The sequence below is a fragment of the Syngnathus floridae genome, chromosome 10 (assembly GCF_059516105.1).
Source record: "Syngnathus floridae isolate MCC-2025c chromosome 10, RoL_Sflo_1.0, whole genome shotgun sequence".
Taxonomy (NCBI): domain Eukaryota; kingdom Metazoa; phylum Chordata; class Actinopteri; order Syngnathiformes; family Syngnathidae; genus Syngnathus; species Syngnathus floridae.
In genome coordinates this window covers 8,143,897-8,161,212 of record NC_142422.1, presented here as the reverse complement: position 1 = coordinate 8,161,212, position 17,316 = coordinate 8,143,897, and the positions used below count along the sequence as shown (strand labels likewise).

The following is a 17,316-nucleotide window of genomic DNA, read 5'->3' as shown; positions in this document are numbered from 1 at the left end:
AAAATAACACCCCTGCAACACGTACGCACACACTTTAGCGCCACTGCCAATAACACTTTTCTGTTCCCGTTCCACCTTCGTGAGGGGGACTTTTGGGATTATCACCCCAGCGTCATCGTCTTTCCAGACAGCTTGAGACCAGAAAAAATTGGATGGACGATTTGACTCTGCTTTGGGCTGGCCCAAGTCTGACTCACAGAGCAGATGAGTTCAGTTAGGCCATCAGTCATTTTATTTGCGCCTGTGGTGTCTGAATTGATTCATAGAAACATTAACACACTGGAGGAAAACCGCTTGGCGCTGTTCCATGACATCCTAATATATAGTAATCCTTCTCCAAGTCAAGTTGCATTTGGAATTCTATGATTTACTTTCTCCAAAGAAATTATCAAAGATCACGAAGCCAAACAAAGTGAAACTGGGGCGAAATTACAGTATACTTGTAATTGCTGTTTTTCTTTCCACATTTGCATGTTTCCAGTCTCTTTCTCCTCGTGTTTTCCCGGCTCGTCCTCATCGCATTTATATTGTTAGACTGGGTAATTCAAGAGTGCCTACTATGTACGTGCCTGAGGTCCACTTAGCAGGAGGCAATTCCCTCTTCCTTAGTATCGGAAGAAAAACCCAGCTTCTTGGATACCATAGACCACAATGTGTTTGTGTGTGCGTTTCCAGTTCGCTGTGCTTACATGCCTGTGTAAATACGTTCTTGGCTTTAAGTGCCTCCTTCTCTCATCGAGCCAGACAGTGAAGTGGGGATGGAACCTCCTTGCTTGAGTCCATATTGAAGCCTGTCGTTTGCAATGAGTCCATGAACCACCAAAATGATAACAGAAAAGGATTCTCGTTTGCCAGATTTTGCAATCACTTTAGCTGGTTCCAATTTGGTTTGTAATTGTCTTATGTGTTACTTACTGGCCAGAGGGGGATTCAAACAACTGACTTGGCTTTAAACATAAACATCAGACTTGTGCAGACCTCCCTGTTTTTTTTTAAAACAAATTTTTCCTGTGGTCATTTGAGTTTGATTCCATGGGCAAAATGTGTTCCATTAAGTTTGCTCCACCACACTAAGCCAGGACAATGTCATTGGTGAGAAATCGTTTTCCAGTGTTAAGGTGTCATGGGTGATTATGTAATCTTACCTCTCTCTACAGGTGTGCACCGCTCAATTGCCACAAAGACTGGGCCAAGTTTAATCTTTTTGTAGACATCCATGTTTTTGCAAGAAGATACATAATGGTTCAATTTTCACATTTTCCAGTCATTTCTGTTGAATGCACGTTAATAAACACCCTTTAAACTGATCAGAGTTTTGGCAGGAAGCAGCGCTCCCCAATGTCAGCCAGGTAACATCAATGTTTGTTCAGGACATAGTGGAGGCTCTATGGGCTCCTTGCCCACGGTAATCTCTATCATCTACATATACAAGAGAGCCCACTGGGATGGAGGTCCATATTCATCATTCGGAACAGATAATTGTTTGGTATTTCTGCACCCAGCCCAGTTTATTTGTAGGCAGTGGGTTGGTTTAAATTAAACCTGACACAAAAAATGTCTCATCTGGCTCTTGATGTCTCTCTGCTGGAAAAAATGTAAAATAGTTGGGTCAGTCTAGTGTTAGTGGTACATATATCCCAAAAGCCTAATTTTAATTGAACATTGACAAGAGCAGAGGAGTTGAGGGGAGAATGGGGAGAACAGAGAGAGAGAGGCCCCTCAGATGAATAGCAACATGTACGTGTAGTTTTAGGATATGCCAAGAAAGGTTCTTTAGGGCATAGAGTCAAGCAATATTCAAAATATATTTACACTTCTATGAGGCATGTATTTACTAGTTAGTTGCACAGACAATAAAAATAGTCCCGAGAACGGACTAGTGCATCTTAGCAGATGTGTTCACATACTGGGAGTCAAAACCAGGCCACCTGGTTTGAACATCTTAATCGCTAAACCAAATGGAAACAAATGAGATGAATGCTATGTTTATTTTAATGTTAATGGCTTCATTGTGCATTTTATTTCTTTACAGGTGCTCTCTGTTTCTGTGTGCCACAACAGTAATTATACGCCAGAAGGAATATCTGGATTTCATATCATTTGTTGATCTTGTCTCCATTAATGACTTTGAAGACTCTCTCTTTTAAAATGCTGTCCCGGTTGCAATTATATACACATACATACATGCACACTTCACCCAATGATTTGTTTATCTCTAAGATAGTTTAGACGTTCTCCCATTAAAGAGATATCATCAAACTGTGTCACAGTCATGTAATCAATTCCAGATGCCCCATTAAAACTTGGCGATGTGTGTGTCTTCAGGCCAGGTCAAGGCTGGCACTCTGGGCTTTATGAAGGACTCCTTCTGCAGTGCAAGGAGACAGCTGTGGTGAGGCCTCTGCCTGTCTCAGAACAGCCAGCGCTAGGCCTCCTTAAAATTTATCTCTACCATTCTATTGCTCCTAATCAGAGTTCTTATCATCGGCTCATGCTGGACAGACAGGAAAAGACATCATGATTCTGGTTGTGACTCAGAGTGCCCAGAGATGTTGCATTGAGATACACCCTAAAAAAAAAAAAAAAAAAAGATACAGTCTGACATGACATTGAGACAATAGCATTCCCTGTCTCTCCAGTGGTTCTGATTGTCTTCATAATCAAGTGGATGGAATCTGGTGACATGGGCCTCCATTCTCTTGTTGATTCAAGCTAATACTGCAGATGGTCTTATACTGTTAACATATGTTAAATCCAGAAGTACTTTTGTAATTAACATCGTCATCCAATCATGCTTTTCTTGGATTGAGTGTACTTTACTACAAAAAACACAATTTAACAATTGAAATCACATTCTGATGACATATTCATATTCTGTTATAGTATCTGACCATCGCACAGTATTTCTGCTGGTTTAAGATTTTGCAGTTTCCCTTGGTTTTACTGATTAACTCTTAACAGGTTCCAACTCATCATTCAATGAACTTCAATGAACTTGAGTCATCATCTCAGTAATGTTTTCTGTGTTTCTTTCCGATCATGCACACTTACATTTCCTCCTTCTCCTGCTCTCTCTGTCTCCCTTGTGCACCTATTGTGTCTTTCTTCACCTCCAGTACGGAGGAGTGTGTTCGACAAAGCTGTGGAGAAGTGGTCCTCTGTTGCACTGACAAGCTGAACAGGCGCACTGTATTGGTTCGACCGGTCAGCAAGCAAGATCCTTTCAGCCAATTCTCTGGCTTTTTCCCTCCTGTAAGAAAATGGCTCCTCTGCTTTGTAGCTTTCTCTGCTATGCTTCATCTGTAGTGGCTTAGATTTTGTACGTTCCTCAGAGATGTTTTGGCAAACAATGCTTTTAGAATTTGACTTTGAAACGTGCCAGCTATAAAATATATTCCAAGCACTCACACTTAATTCAAATCAGTCACATATGATTCTAAAGGGCTGTAACTCTTAAGATATGACACTCTGAGGAATGTAAGTTGGTTTGCTTCAATTTTCGCCGAACCTCTCCCAAAGCTATGTAATTTCACATGTACTATGTTTCATGCTGTTTTAATTTAAAAAAAAAATCTAATTTACAACACAGTGATTTAAGATTAATTAAAGAGATATTAACTGTCACTATGTGTTGTTGAGGACACTTCTGGGTTTTAAGCAAAGTTGTCTTCAGTAGGAGTGTACTTTACATTACTGTATACGGCTGAACCTCAATTTTACATGGACTTTAGGGTCCAGAATTTGGGAATCGTTTTAAAACGCCTTATTTAGCAAGTCTTGAAAATGTAATAAAATCAAAGACATGCATTCGAGTGTATCGAGAAATAGCAGTAGGGAAATGCATTCTAAGATACACATGTTTGCATTTGGGGAATAACATCATTGTTCTGGGTGAAAATAAATACGATAGAATTATGAATAATTACCAATCGGGGTAGCGATTATGTAGGGACATCCAATCCTTTTAGCTTAAGCAGTCATGAAGATCAAACAGCATTTATTTCAGAATAATATTGGCCTGGTATAAACTGTAATGTCCATTTCAGATTTAGAAAAAACATCCTAAAAGTCTCACTATTAATGCACATTTATGTCCGTTGAATCTTAAGTTAGTATATTTAGTTATCATTAGTCGTACTGTATTTAGTTAAACATGATTCCGGTCCTGTTGCGGTAATTATTTTCTCCCCTTCTCTCACCACTGGACAGACGGCAGCTAAGGTCTTGGAAGGCTCTCACCAGCAACATGGATTCTTGTCCATTACCTACACACAGGCTGTCACCAAAAATGTTCGTCATAAACTCACCACACGACCTGAGCGGCCAGCACGCAGTTCTGCCACAGCCGGTCAGCGGCTTGCTGCTGATCCACTAGCGGATGGCTCACCTCAGTACCTGAGAGAAATCCTTTTGACAGCTCAGCCGTTTGATGTTGTGCTATCCTGTCCTTTGTTAACTACTGTAGTTGGAATATTTCAGGTGAGAAATAGTTCATGTCCAAGTTATCAATTGTATTGTTGCTTTAAAAGCATTTTGACAACCTTTTGAATCATCCCAATTATTAGACGACAGTACCAAGACGCTACAAAGATCGTGGAAAGTCAGTGGGGCAGCCAATGAGGAGCCACACATTGACTTCTCGGTCTTTACCTCTCATCTACATCAACACCAATCTGATCAGGGTTTTCTGCCCGAGAGCACCTGGCAAATCTACTACACCAGGTACAAAATAGGCACTTGAAGACATTCTTATTTTGAATTCTTCTTCAGATTTGTGCAGCTGTTGATTGTGTGTTTCACTAGATCTCCATGCAAATAAAGAAGACACCTTGGTATTAAAGTTGGGTTCCCTTAGCATGGCTCCTCAGGCTGATAACCCACTTACCCGGACAGTTCTACGCAAAGACCTCTACCAGTAAGTTTCTTCTCCAAAAAAGAGCCTAAGATAGCAATCCCAATTCTGATCAAGTTGGGACGTTGTGTTAAACATAAATTAAAATAATATTTGATTTGCAAATCATTTTCCATCTGCATTTAATTGAATAAAAGCCAAAGTATTTGTTTTGTTTTGTTTTGTTTTTCCTCCCAAATATTCATCCATTGTAAATTTGATGTCTGTAACAGATTCCAAATAGAAGCTGGGACAGTGGCATGTTTACCAATTTGTTGCATCACGATGTTGCTTGAATGGCAACATGTGTTGCTCCAACACGCGTTTACCTTTCAGCATTGATGGTGCCTTCGCAGATGTACAACTTGATTTGCAAATCAATGTATTGTGTTTTTGTTTACATTTTACACAACGTTCCAACTTAATTGCTCTTGGGGTTCGTATTTCAGAAGTCTTCCATGAGCTGATTATTGATTCATTGTTGCAATATACACTGATGCCATACTACAGAGTTCAACAAATTTGATGTGGCCTATTAATTGAGGTGGTGTGACAGAGAAGACAACCTGTTTTTAGGCAAGATTTTTAGGATTCCTCACAACCTCTAATTTGTCTTGTAAGTGTTTCCGCTCGTTTAATTATTTCACTATACAGCTAGTGGCTGCTCCACATCACAGTTAAGCTGCATCAGCAGTGACAAAGCACAATGAATGACATCTTTAGGGTCTACAGCTTCGGCCAGCTCAAACAAACGACTCATCTGGTTGAAAGCTGCTAGGCCGGGAAAATCTCAACTTCTAAAGGGAATATCTCGGCACAAAACATATTTCCCTGCTATAGGCAGCGTTGAGTCTCTGGATTGTGTCACAGCTGCCTGGAAACCACAGCCCCACATTGTGTCTGTGAGAAAGCATTTGTTTGAATGGGCAGATATGTTGCTGGCAAACATATGTAATGGGGGGGGGGGGGATTAAAGTGATGCCTAATGCCTTGTGCAGCTGCAAGTAAGATGTGTGCTGACACACGACGTAATGTGCAGGAAAAAAGGATGGATGACAACACTTGCTTCAGCCAGCGGGAATGTCTTAAAAAGGAAAAATGCAAGCAGCAGGCAGGCAGGGATGGCCTTTGCTCAGGGGCATGCCCGCCAACCTGAAACAGATATTGAGAAAAACATGCATGGTATTGATCAGTTACCATAGCTACTGTTTTGACTGCCTCATATCAAGTTCTTTCTTTTTTTTTTTTTTGTTCAACCCAGTTTCACTAGGTTAATTTATGTTTGTCATAAATGTTTGTTCGGCGTATACGTACTTTGCTTCCACAAAAATGTGTTGACCATGTTGTTATCTTGTCAAATGATGACTGATGAGCTTGTAAACATCGAAGTAATTTGGTGAGGTGAAAAAAACAGCCTTGCAATTTCACCCTATGTATATATTGGCCTGAAAAGGTTTCCTTCTGGTAGTTTGAGGCTATGCGGCTATGTTGCCACATCTCCGCAAAGAGAATGATGGGATCATACAAATCTCTAGCCTGACTTCCATGCACACTATATTGACCGAAGGCTTCTACATGCACTTACTGCAAATGTATGATAGTCAGTAATGTGCACATAACATTCGTAATGATGTGCATATACAATAAGTGTCATGCGCACAACATACTGTACGTATTCAAGATTCATTTTTGCACCCACCCTTCCCAATAGCACGTCCAGTCAGCATGTGTGTGTGTGTCTGTATGCCAACAAACCACATTTGGAGTCACCACTTCCCTTTCTGTCTAGAACCCAGGAATTAAATCAAATTACTTTGTGTGAATATTTTTCTTGTGCTAACCAGGAGTTTTCTTCCTTGGTAACGTCTGCACATCACTTCAATGCGACCTTTGATGTTTCATTGCCACGAATGCATTTGCTTTATTTGCGCTGAATCATGCTGTATTTGCCCCCCCCCCCCCCCCCATATAAAGTAAGTCACAGTCGATGGGCTGCGATCATGTAAACATGTGCGTGTTTACAAACTATAACCATATGTGGCTGCAAACGGCACAATATGTGCCAGTAGCCATTTGCTGTAGCTGCGTATAAAGCGCACCTCTAATTACATCCGTTGACATAAGGGAATGACTAATCCGAGATACAGCTATGGTGTTATTGTCTTCTGCACATGAAGTTGGTTAGAATGTCTAACACAGGGTTTGATTTTAATGCCACCCTGGGAGACAAGAGGCCGACGAAGGCTAAGGAAAGAGCTGCTATAAACATTCTGACAGCATATCTAGATGAGGGTCCTCCAAAGCTATCTCCAACTTCCATTTCATCCTGAACATTTTCACGGCACTTCAGCCTCTCCAAAGAAGGCTAAATAAACCTGCGCCTGTAAGACTGTTGGCCCACGACGCGGTTCATTTGGTAGCAGTTTACGGTTTCATTTGATCATGTGATGTTGAATTTAGTTTCCATAAAAGAGGAGGTCCCTAGCGGCTTCTCTGCTAAGAAGGAATTATTACACAGGCCTCAAGGCGAAGCCTTTTTCTTCCCTCTCCATCTTGAGCTTACAAGGCCGCTGTCAATTTACACAGCTGAAATCATTTTCCTGTCTTAAAAAATTGTGCGCATGAGTGCTTGTCCGAGGAACGTCCAGCATGCGTTCAACCCTGCCTTTCTTGTGGTTTGGACCCTCTCTGAAATCACAGATCTTTTACTCCCCACTTATGTGCATTTTGTTCTTAATTTTTTTGTGCCTGTTGCGGAACACCCAATTGAAAGCTTCTTGTTGGGTCACAAGTTTGTTTCACAAGGGATTACAGGTACCCCCCATCGTACAGTGTAGCATCACATAAAGCCTCTGCGAGTGGGTTAAACCACATTTGTGTTCTCTTTTCTGGCGAGCGATTATTGATCGATTCCGGTCAACATTTGGTCGGGAAGGCAAGCTGGACAAGTGACTTTTTTTTTTTTTTACTTGAGAAAAAAGGATTGTGAAATGAAATTAATCTAATTAATTTTACTAATTAATTTTACCTGCATTGACAATGTTTTAAAACAACATTTGAACAGTTGAAACTTTCAAACAAGCAATGGAAATCACTTTATTTTATAGTATGCAATAGAAAATGTTGGTTCTCCAAGGAAAACCCAAGGTTTTCTAACAAGTGTGTCATTTATGTTGAATCCTGGATTCGTGGATATATTTGTGTCTTCACCGTCCTGCACATTTCCCGACAACTCCTAAATGACACATCTCTAGATTCCATCACATACCCGTTACCTCATGGTCTGTCTGAGAGAGACCAAGGGAGCATCCCGCAGTGCTTCAAAATATGTGTTTTGTTATTTTGTTTTGATTGGTGCACATGTCTGCGTTTCCATGGCAACCGAGGAGAAGGCTGCTGCTGCTGCTTTGTCAGTAGTAAGTGAACGCAAAACCAAATGCTGTACTGTATCTAAAATTATTTCAGTCTTCTCTTTTGTTATTTACTTTTCCATATAAATTGTGCACCTTTTTCTTGTTAAATTTTCCAATTCCATATTTATTTCCTACAGTGTATAGTATTGTGAAAACTAAAAATAAATAACAGTTGTGGTTGTCACTCAGACAATTAGACAATTCTACTGTATCTTTCTATCTTGAAGTGCACATGTGCACACTCGTCATCTTTCTTTTCCTCATAAAATCCCGAATTCCCAGAAAATGGTTCATTAGATGCTTCAGTGCACACTTGCTTCATCACTTTAGTCTGCTGCCAAATTTCCCCATTTGTTTACACCAGCAAAAAGTGTGTCAACTCTGCTACAGTGCTGCAGTGGAAATTGGCCACACACAGTGACAACTCGACATATATATGATATACAGTATGTATAATATATATATTGATTTATAGATTTCGCGGATGACACAAACATGTTCCATAGGATGTAAGCTGATCTCAATAAATGAAACAATGGCATTTTTTGCGAATGCCTCCAGGGAACTTTGTTTATGGAGCTAAGTCTATGATAGAAGAACAGAGGAAACCAAAAAAAATGTTTGTGGTTTTGAACTTTGATCTGTGAACTACACTGCCACTTTATTTAATAAAGTCAGCCACTCAGAATGAGGCTATCATTCTTTTTAAGGGCGTACGCCACACTGTCTAGACTGACCACTAGTCATCCCTCTTGCTTTTTAACTTGAGGCCCTAAAAGAGATTTGCTGAAAGTGCTGAGATGTATGAAAATTTGCAATTCAGACAAACTCAGACTTATGTATCATACTTGGGCTTCATCATCTTTTGCTGTTCTCCTAATTCCACTTAACCCTCATCCTAAAGTTGTTCCGCAGCTCCTCATTGTGTTCAGTGTCAGCAGTCTGTATGCAAACAGGGAGCTGTATACGGGGTCTTGTGTTGTGGTGTCTGCTGACTTCTGTGTACAGCTTGCGGTTCATTCCTTAAATATCTGTGGCCTCTCTGATGTTATTCTCAGGCTCTTTAGCTCATTGAGATGGTTGCAACGTAACACTTGTATTCCCCTGTTGGATTTCAGACATTTGCGGATGTTAGGAAGAAATACCTCCCTTGCTACGATTCCACTTTTGCATTGTGTAGCAATATTAGTTGAACAGTCGTGATGGATTCTGTGAAGAAAAGGGGAATGCTGGGATTTCAAACAAATAAACCACATTAAACTAGTACATTTGTTTTCATTCTTTTTGGTGGAAGCTGTTGGTCTTGGAGCTTGGTCGAAGGTTTTTCCCCTAGCCTGTGGTCTCTTAATTACCTTTGCAAGACTGAGTATTTATGGAATTTTCGACTGACCAAAGAAGATAGATTCTTGTCATTCTGATGACACGCTGATCTTTTCTCTAATCATACTGGGAGGTCGCCCAAGTTTTCTTTACATAATCATTTGACAGAAAATGTTTTAAAACATTTAAAACTAGAATAACAGTCAGTAGAGCAGCCCTTTGCCGAGGTTGAATTGTAACAAAGGACAAACATTCTAAAGACCCATGTTTGTGTTTGACTAACCACATCACAGTGAGCTCCGTTTTGTTCACTTTGCAGTGTGCTCTCACAATAATGATAGCAAAGGTCTTAATTTGTTTTAGTTCAATTTTAACTTGCTGGCTCAATGTTGCCATATAACATTTTGTTGGTTTACTTACCCATTGGTGACTTGGTGTGGTCAGTGTGGTACCAGCTGAAGTTAGATGTTTGTTTTGCGACCTCCTTTGCACCATATATATATATATTTTTTTTTTTATCCCCACTAAGTAGTGTCAATTATCACAACTTGCAAGCTTGATGCTCACCCACACTTCCTGGTAGTTGTTTTTGTTGCACACCACAAACACACATTTATTGCTGTTTCTGTTACTGTTTGTTTGTGTTTGCCGGTTCCCGTGCGGAAAACTTGGCGTCAAAATTTGATGCCCAACCATCGTTAAGGCCAAAGTTTGGTGCTGCAACATGGCTCTGGGAGAAACCACCGGCAATCTGTCAGCATGGATTGCAGAAATTGCGTTGAAAAGCTTAGGAAAAAAATATCAAGGGTGCCATCGTTTTTCTGTATGCCAGTTTAATTATTATTTTATTATTATTAAAATTATTCTCGTGAACCACAATTTAAAAGGAACGTTTATTGATATGTTTCTGTATTTTTTAAATCATATTATCATGAGTTATTTCAGTTGACGATTGTGTGTCTTTCATTAAAGGGGGGTGGTATCAAATGTTTATACTGTAAGTAAAGCAACATAGGTGTCATACAAGTTCAGTAACGCAAATCAATTTGTTATGGACACTGTGCAGGCAGGGCAATGCCTTTTTTTACTGGGGAAATATCAGAATCACTGACCTTCGTTGAAAACCTATGAAATTAAATTAATTTATTTCCAACAATCTATTATCTTGCTTTCATAGTGTTTGTATCACTTTCCGTTCTTCTATTAGTTATATCGTCAATGTGTGAAAGTGTGGAAAAAAAAGATAAAAATAAAATCAAAACAAAATATATGTGTTTTACCATATTTTAATATTTTAATTTTCTCTAAAAGGCTGCCTTGACACTTTACCAGCTTACTAGAGCGCTCAATAGTACTGCCTATCATTGCCAACTTCTCTACAATCAATGAGTCATTCACAGAATGGGCTTTTATTTCGAAATAAGTTTCCAAGTCCAAATCACTGTTTTACCGTATGGCCCTAAAAAAGGAATCGCGCAAGGTGACGGACCCCATCTGCGAACTTACCGGAAACCGCTCTTGTGTTTTGGCATGCTGCTGTCAGTCAGGTTGGGGTGCATGATGACAGATGTCGTTGGGTTGACCACTCAGCTGTGCTCCTTTCATAAAAGGGCCTGATTCAGGGGTTGAATGCTTGGCCACTGGACTGTGACCTCAGTGACCTCATGTGTGTGTGCTCGTGCATCGCCTTCATCCTGAAGCAGGATATGAGGCTCTAAGAATATACCCTATCACAAACTAGGAAGCCCGACTGCAAAATGCGATACACATTTTCTTGTCAGTATGTGATGTGTGCGCGCTCAGCGGAAATTGTGTGTGCGTATTATCTTTGTGCTTGTATGTCCGTGTGTGTTGTCAAACCCCAGCCTCGCATATTATGATGTTTTTGTTCTTTTTCTCGCTGCGCATGACATGTTGATATTCTGGCATCCTGTGGTTGGTTTGAAGCTGTCAGAGAGCCTTTGAGTGGTCAACCACACAGCGTATCACGCACCAGGTGGTCGGCAGTATGTCGCCACTAATTTCTTTTTGGGAAGATTTACCTTGAAGTATCAGAAAGCGAGCAATTCATCAATATACAAAGCAAGGACTTTGAATATACAGTTCAGAGGTGTTCACATGGAAACATTCTTGTTTAAGCTTGAGAGTGTGCGTGCGGTCAGTAGTTACCTGCTACACAGTAGAACATCGCATCAAAGAAAAGACAATTGGCTGGCTGAAGCGAGGAGGGGGGGTCGACCTCAACCTAAAAAAAAAAAAAAAAAAAAAAGAAGGAATGTGCAGATGCTTTTAAATGCCCATGTGTGAAGCCACAAGCATAGCTCTGGGAAACCAATGAGAATCCAGTGGTAATTGTCTAATGCTTGTGTAATGAGAGGCATATTACAACCCCAGGAGGTCCAACCAAACTAAAGAACCAGAAGCTGTGCTCAGAACTTTTTTTTTTTTGTTGCTCCAAGTCCTTGAGGGGGGTATTGGACATTTACACGAGCCATGGCTCAGTTTCTTTCTCCAGTAGACACTGGCTGGAGAAATTAGCGAATTGCACACAGATTTGTTTGGTTACATTTGATAACGATTTTTACCCAGAAGGGATTCATAGTTGTTCCTACGGACATACAGTGAAAGTGTAAAGCAGAGCTGCAAAATATGTTTCTTATTCAATTTGTGGACATTGAGCACATAATATAATCAATGTCAAAGACATAAAATAATCGCTTTGACAAAAATTATCAATGAAAACGTTTTTCCATCTGTAATCCAGAACGAAATGAACTGATTTATAAAAGCCAGATTGCAGAACACTACAAGTAACAGAACTCATGGAATACAAAAGTGGAACACAGACAGTGGAGGTATGTCCAAATAGGTCTCATCTAGCCAGATCCCTAAGCTTGAAACTTAACCTCGACCACAGACACTCGGCATGGTTATGACCCCGAAGTGCCTTCTATCTAATAACCCAAAGCCGAATATTAACCTCAGCCACCCCAGGGATTGCACTGTCTGCTGGGTACATGTGGTACTGTACCATCCCAATCATCTTTTGACCCCAAATTTGGAACTCAGTGATACAGACATCTAGAGCCAACGTCGACTCCCTCGTTTCAACACACTGGACGACATGCTTCCGTCAGCTGTTTGACACTCCGTTCACTCCAAATGGACATCAAAATGGACGTTCCTACCACCTCTGGAGTTAGACATTTAGCTCAACCCACATCTAATCCAACCCCATTCTGTGGGCTGCAATGAGAGGCAATTGGACAGATTACGAGAGATTGTTGTCACATGTACAACTGTAATTGCCAGAAATTCCTGCGGCTCCTTCAATGTTGTAGCAGCATGTTGGCAGCCTCTCCGACCAGTTTTCAACAATTTTGGTGGGATGTCCAGTGCTGAGATTGTTCCTGTTGTGCCATATTTTCTTGACTCAGTAATGACTGTCTTCTATGTCTTCGTCGGATATTTAATATCTTGGAAATTATTTTGCACCCTTCTCCTCAATGATACCTTTGAACAATGAGACACTGCAGATACTCTGGAAATGCTCTGCCGGACCATGATCTCTGCTGTGAGATGGGACTTCAAAAATGTCACAAAAAGCATACTAGAACATCTGCACTTTGGGGATCTTAATCAAAGGCACTTTAAATGGTGGCAGGTGTGTGCTGACCCCCCCATTTAACTTGGATTTAACATGACTGGTTAATTCTGAACACAGCCACATTCCCACTTATTACCACATTATCTCATAGGTTTATTTTTACTTCCCCACTGGAAATGATTTATTTTTTTCCAGTTGACTTATAAAGGTTATAGATCACATTAATGGTGGAAAACGTTTTGAAATGATTTATCTTGGTGTCATTTTTTATATTGCAAAATCCTGGTAGAACAGGGGTGTGTAGATTTTTGATATCCTGTGTGTGTGCATGTGTGTACTTGTCGGTGTGTGCGCGCGCGTGTGTCCATTGTAGATTTGAATTAACCACAGAGGGAAATGTGAAGCCACCACATGGACAGCTCTACTGTGGTGGTCCTCTTTCTTCTCTCCATAGCATACCCGGCGCGCACACACACAGCAGCCCGCCAGTCAGCGCCCGAACCCCCTCAATTTATTACTGCCCAGCTCCAGTTTCACACATGTAATCAGGGGAAAAATTATTAACGCAAGCAAAATGCTTTGGTACCTACGGTATATATGTTGTAATAAAATATCAGATCGTTGGCTCAATTTCCATCCTTTCTCAGGAATGGTGAATGCAAGGTTTAAAGTATCACGCTTTTCAATGTCCTACTTTCATATCATCATTGAACAATTGTCGAGGCGCGGTGCCCAGCATTTATTTATGTTTCTGCTCAGGTCTCTCCATTTGTGTGACTGGTAATGAGATCATCCATGATGTAAAGTGTCATTATACATTTCGGATGCCTGTCTTGAAGTTTCAAAGAAAGACCAGTTACAGTCAGCTACAGAGATGCACGTCATAAACAGAGGACCCCTGCCTTTCTTTAAAATTTGTATAAAAGTAGTCCCAAATAATATTATTAATAGTAGTATTTTGTCACTTTGAAACAGGCATTGACATACAGTATGCGTAAAGATAAACCGTATATTTTCTGTATCTGTGCTTGCTTGCACGTGTGTGCGAGTGAGCAGTGCAATATGTCCAATAGTTGTTTTTTAAGGACTAATTTGTGTGACAGATCCATTAGTGAGAAAGACATTATTGTGTCAGATGAATGCAAATGTTCCAATCATATCTTTTAAATGCTTTGTATAAAATACAACTGGTCACCATACTTGCACTGTCCAGGATTGTGCACATGGACACACAGACACTGTCTTAACATCTGGGAACACTTTTTAACGCGAAACCTGCCCAAGTGTTATTTTAAAATCCATACGTCTCTATTTTTTCCCCTTCTTCTTCTTCCTCAATTAATTTCTTTTATTCTCCATCCAACTAAAACAAGGCGAGTTCACCTTCAGATGACTGTTTTGTATTAGGCGATGCACTGCAGTCATTATTATGTATCTTATGTGACCACCCCCAATCCCCACTTCTCTGCAGGATGCTCTTGAACATTTTCTACATGTTCTTAACCTCCCGTTTTATTTGGACGCCTCTCTGCTGTCACTTTCTGGTCAGATCACAGGATGCTGTAGAGCATTTCCTGCCACCATGGCTGCAGGAAAGAGACAAAAACAGGCCCTGTTTGATGTGCCATCTCCTCTAATGCTTTCCACCTGGAATGTGCTCTGCACACATTTTGTGTTCAACAGAAGCACTTACATTACATCCTCCCTTCCTAGCCAATCCTGTCATTGCTCCAACTACAGCCTTTTGCAATAGCCATTCGTGTTTAGTGCCATTTAAGATAAGGCTTTGGAGCTAAGATTAGTTTATATTGGATTACTGAGCCATTCACCTTGGCATACGCATGCAGTGTAATGAATATTTTTTTTCTAAATAAGGTCTGAGGCACAGGAATGTCAGTTTTATCACGACTTATATGTTTTCTTGAATTATTGTGTCCATTTAAAGTTCCCACTAGTACATGCAACTATTTTGGTTGGGTGGATTTAAATGCCGTTAGGGGCCAATTTATTTTCACTTACACATGTTCTATATTGTTGTCATTTATTTTCGTAATGGACCATTTAAACTAGTTGGAACTTTTACTGTTCGGGGGCTTTCTGCTTTTTGTGAGGGTGGGGGGACTGCTGTATCAGTCATATTCTTTAACACAATTTGCACTGCAACTTAAAAGTTTCTCTTTCATAGGTGTTTTTTTACAGTACTACTCTTCATTTTATCAGCATTTCTAATTGCAATAATGAAGCAGAGTACTTTACTCTCTTAGTGAGCTTTCCTCAAAGGGGTACAGAAGGAAAATGGAAATGTTCTGCACTTTGTGGATATGTAGGCTACTCTCATGTTGCAAATCTGATTTTATTTTGTGCACATATGTGAGATGAATCAGTTGGAGGGTTTTTTTTTCATTCTAATGACGCTCATGGTTGTATTAGATGTTTTATAATTTTATACAATTACGTGTTCTGGGTTGTTGGTAAACGTTCACTATAGAGCTAATTTAAACGTCATTGAAGGGAAATAGTCTGCTTCCAACACAACCAGCATGTAACCCCAAGTAGTGACGTTGCACGTTTAGTTCGCCTTATTATTTTTTTTAAATTTACCCCTTTGTCTTTGCCTCTCCAAAGAATATTTACGGCAAGGTTTTAGGTTTAAGACGGAATGGGATTGAGCCTGAGTTTCATCCTTCTTACAGTATTTAAGACAAACAAACTGTCATTAAGAATTGAGGCAGACGTGACCACAAAGAACCTACTGTTGGAGCTATCAAATTGTGTTTTTTCAGCTTGTCCGCAAAGCAGATACAATACTCCATGTATACAATACTCATCAAATACGGCCATTATCTCCATGATTTTTGTTTGTGGGAAAAAAATCAACTTCTATCCAAAGAAGGATACGGCCTTGATATATAATCTTGCAGCTTTAAACAGTTGTCAGGATTCAATAATTGTTGTAAACAATGGGTAATTTACTTCAAAGCGCTTTGCCAATGGCCCGCTCTTTGACAGATAAAAATGGCCATCTTCATAAACAGTCTTAGCGTGTCTGTCTGGAATGTTAACCAGAATCGCAATACATGACCTCCTAATCAATATCAAGTGGGGGAAAAAATGCTCGTTGTTTCAGCTATTAAGTGGGCCTAATTTCTAATTTTACAACTCTATGAAACCCGCTCCCAGCCAAAGTATGAGTCAATAGTCCTACCACACAGTGAACAATTATACTTTGCTTTTCACAACAGACTTAGATTTGCTATTCCCAAAACGTTTTGAGAAATGCACTGACAGGACAAAACTTTTTGGAAGGTCTGTAGCCCATTAGATCTGTTGTAAAAATAACACAGCATTTCGTATAATAACAGCATGCAAATAAACAAACTTGGTGGTGGCAGTCTGATGGTCTGGGTCTGCTTTGCTACCGACGGACCGGACGATTTGTTGGAACAAAGAATTGCAATGTCTTCCAAAAAACATCATGCAGGGGGAGCGTTTCGTCATCAGTTTGTGCCATTGAGATTAAGCGCTTGTGCTGTGCAGCAGGACGATGATGCGAAACATATCAGCAAGTCCACCTCTGAAAGGCTAAAAAAAAAATAAATAACAGATTTTGGAGTGGCCAAATCAGCATTTGGTCTTAGATCCAATTTAGCTGGTGTGATATGGCCTAAATGGCCTGTTCACACTTCCTGTATGAATTCTGTGGATTGAGTTGGACCACCCCTGTTTGGGAACCCAGATTCCACTATGAATTACCTGTGTAAAATACTGTTAAACATCCTTTGGACCTATAAAAGACACTATATGATATACTGTATATCGAACTTAACTTTAAATTAGTGCTATATGTGCTTTGTCTAATATAGTAGCTTAAAATGACTCCGTATGAGAAACCTCCCTGACCCCTCCCTTCTTCCCTACCACAGCCAGTTAGGAGTAATCTCTTCCATCCATGTGCTGAAAGATTAATTGATAAATTGACTCAGAATAAAATGGTGTTATTATATCATTATGGAAGTGCTTGGCAGGAAACAAGCATAGTTTCATACTGGCGTCTGAAAAGTCATGTACACCTCCAATTCTTAAGA

At 40.1% G+C, this 17,316-nt stretch overlaps 1 protein-coding gene across 3 annotated transcripts in view; it reads left to right on the top strand.

Annotated features, from left to right (window-relative positions):
• Positions 1 to 17,316, top strand: part of vps13b (vacuolar protein sorting 13 homolog B) — a 210,759-nt gene that overhangs the window by 103,807 nt on the left and 89,636 nt on the right. For 2 of the 3 annotated variants that reach the window (XM_088386303.1, XM_088386305.1), the window contains 4 exons: positions 3,117 to 3,252; positions 4,210 to 4,479; positions 4,566 to 4,722; positions 4,804 to 4,915. In XM_088386303.1, the coding sequence (XP_088242429.1) occupies positions 3,117 to 3,252; positions 4,210 to 4,479; positions 4,566 to 4,722; positions 4,804 to 4,915 (675 nt within the window). Of the gene's footprint in view, positions 1 to 2,325; positions 2,393 to 3,116; positions 3,253 to 4,209; positions 4,480 to 4,565; positions 4,723 to 4,803; positions 4,916 to 17,316 lie in introns of all 3 variants that reach the window. The other variant, XM_088386304.1, reaches the window with a different exon arrangement.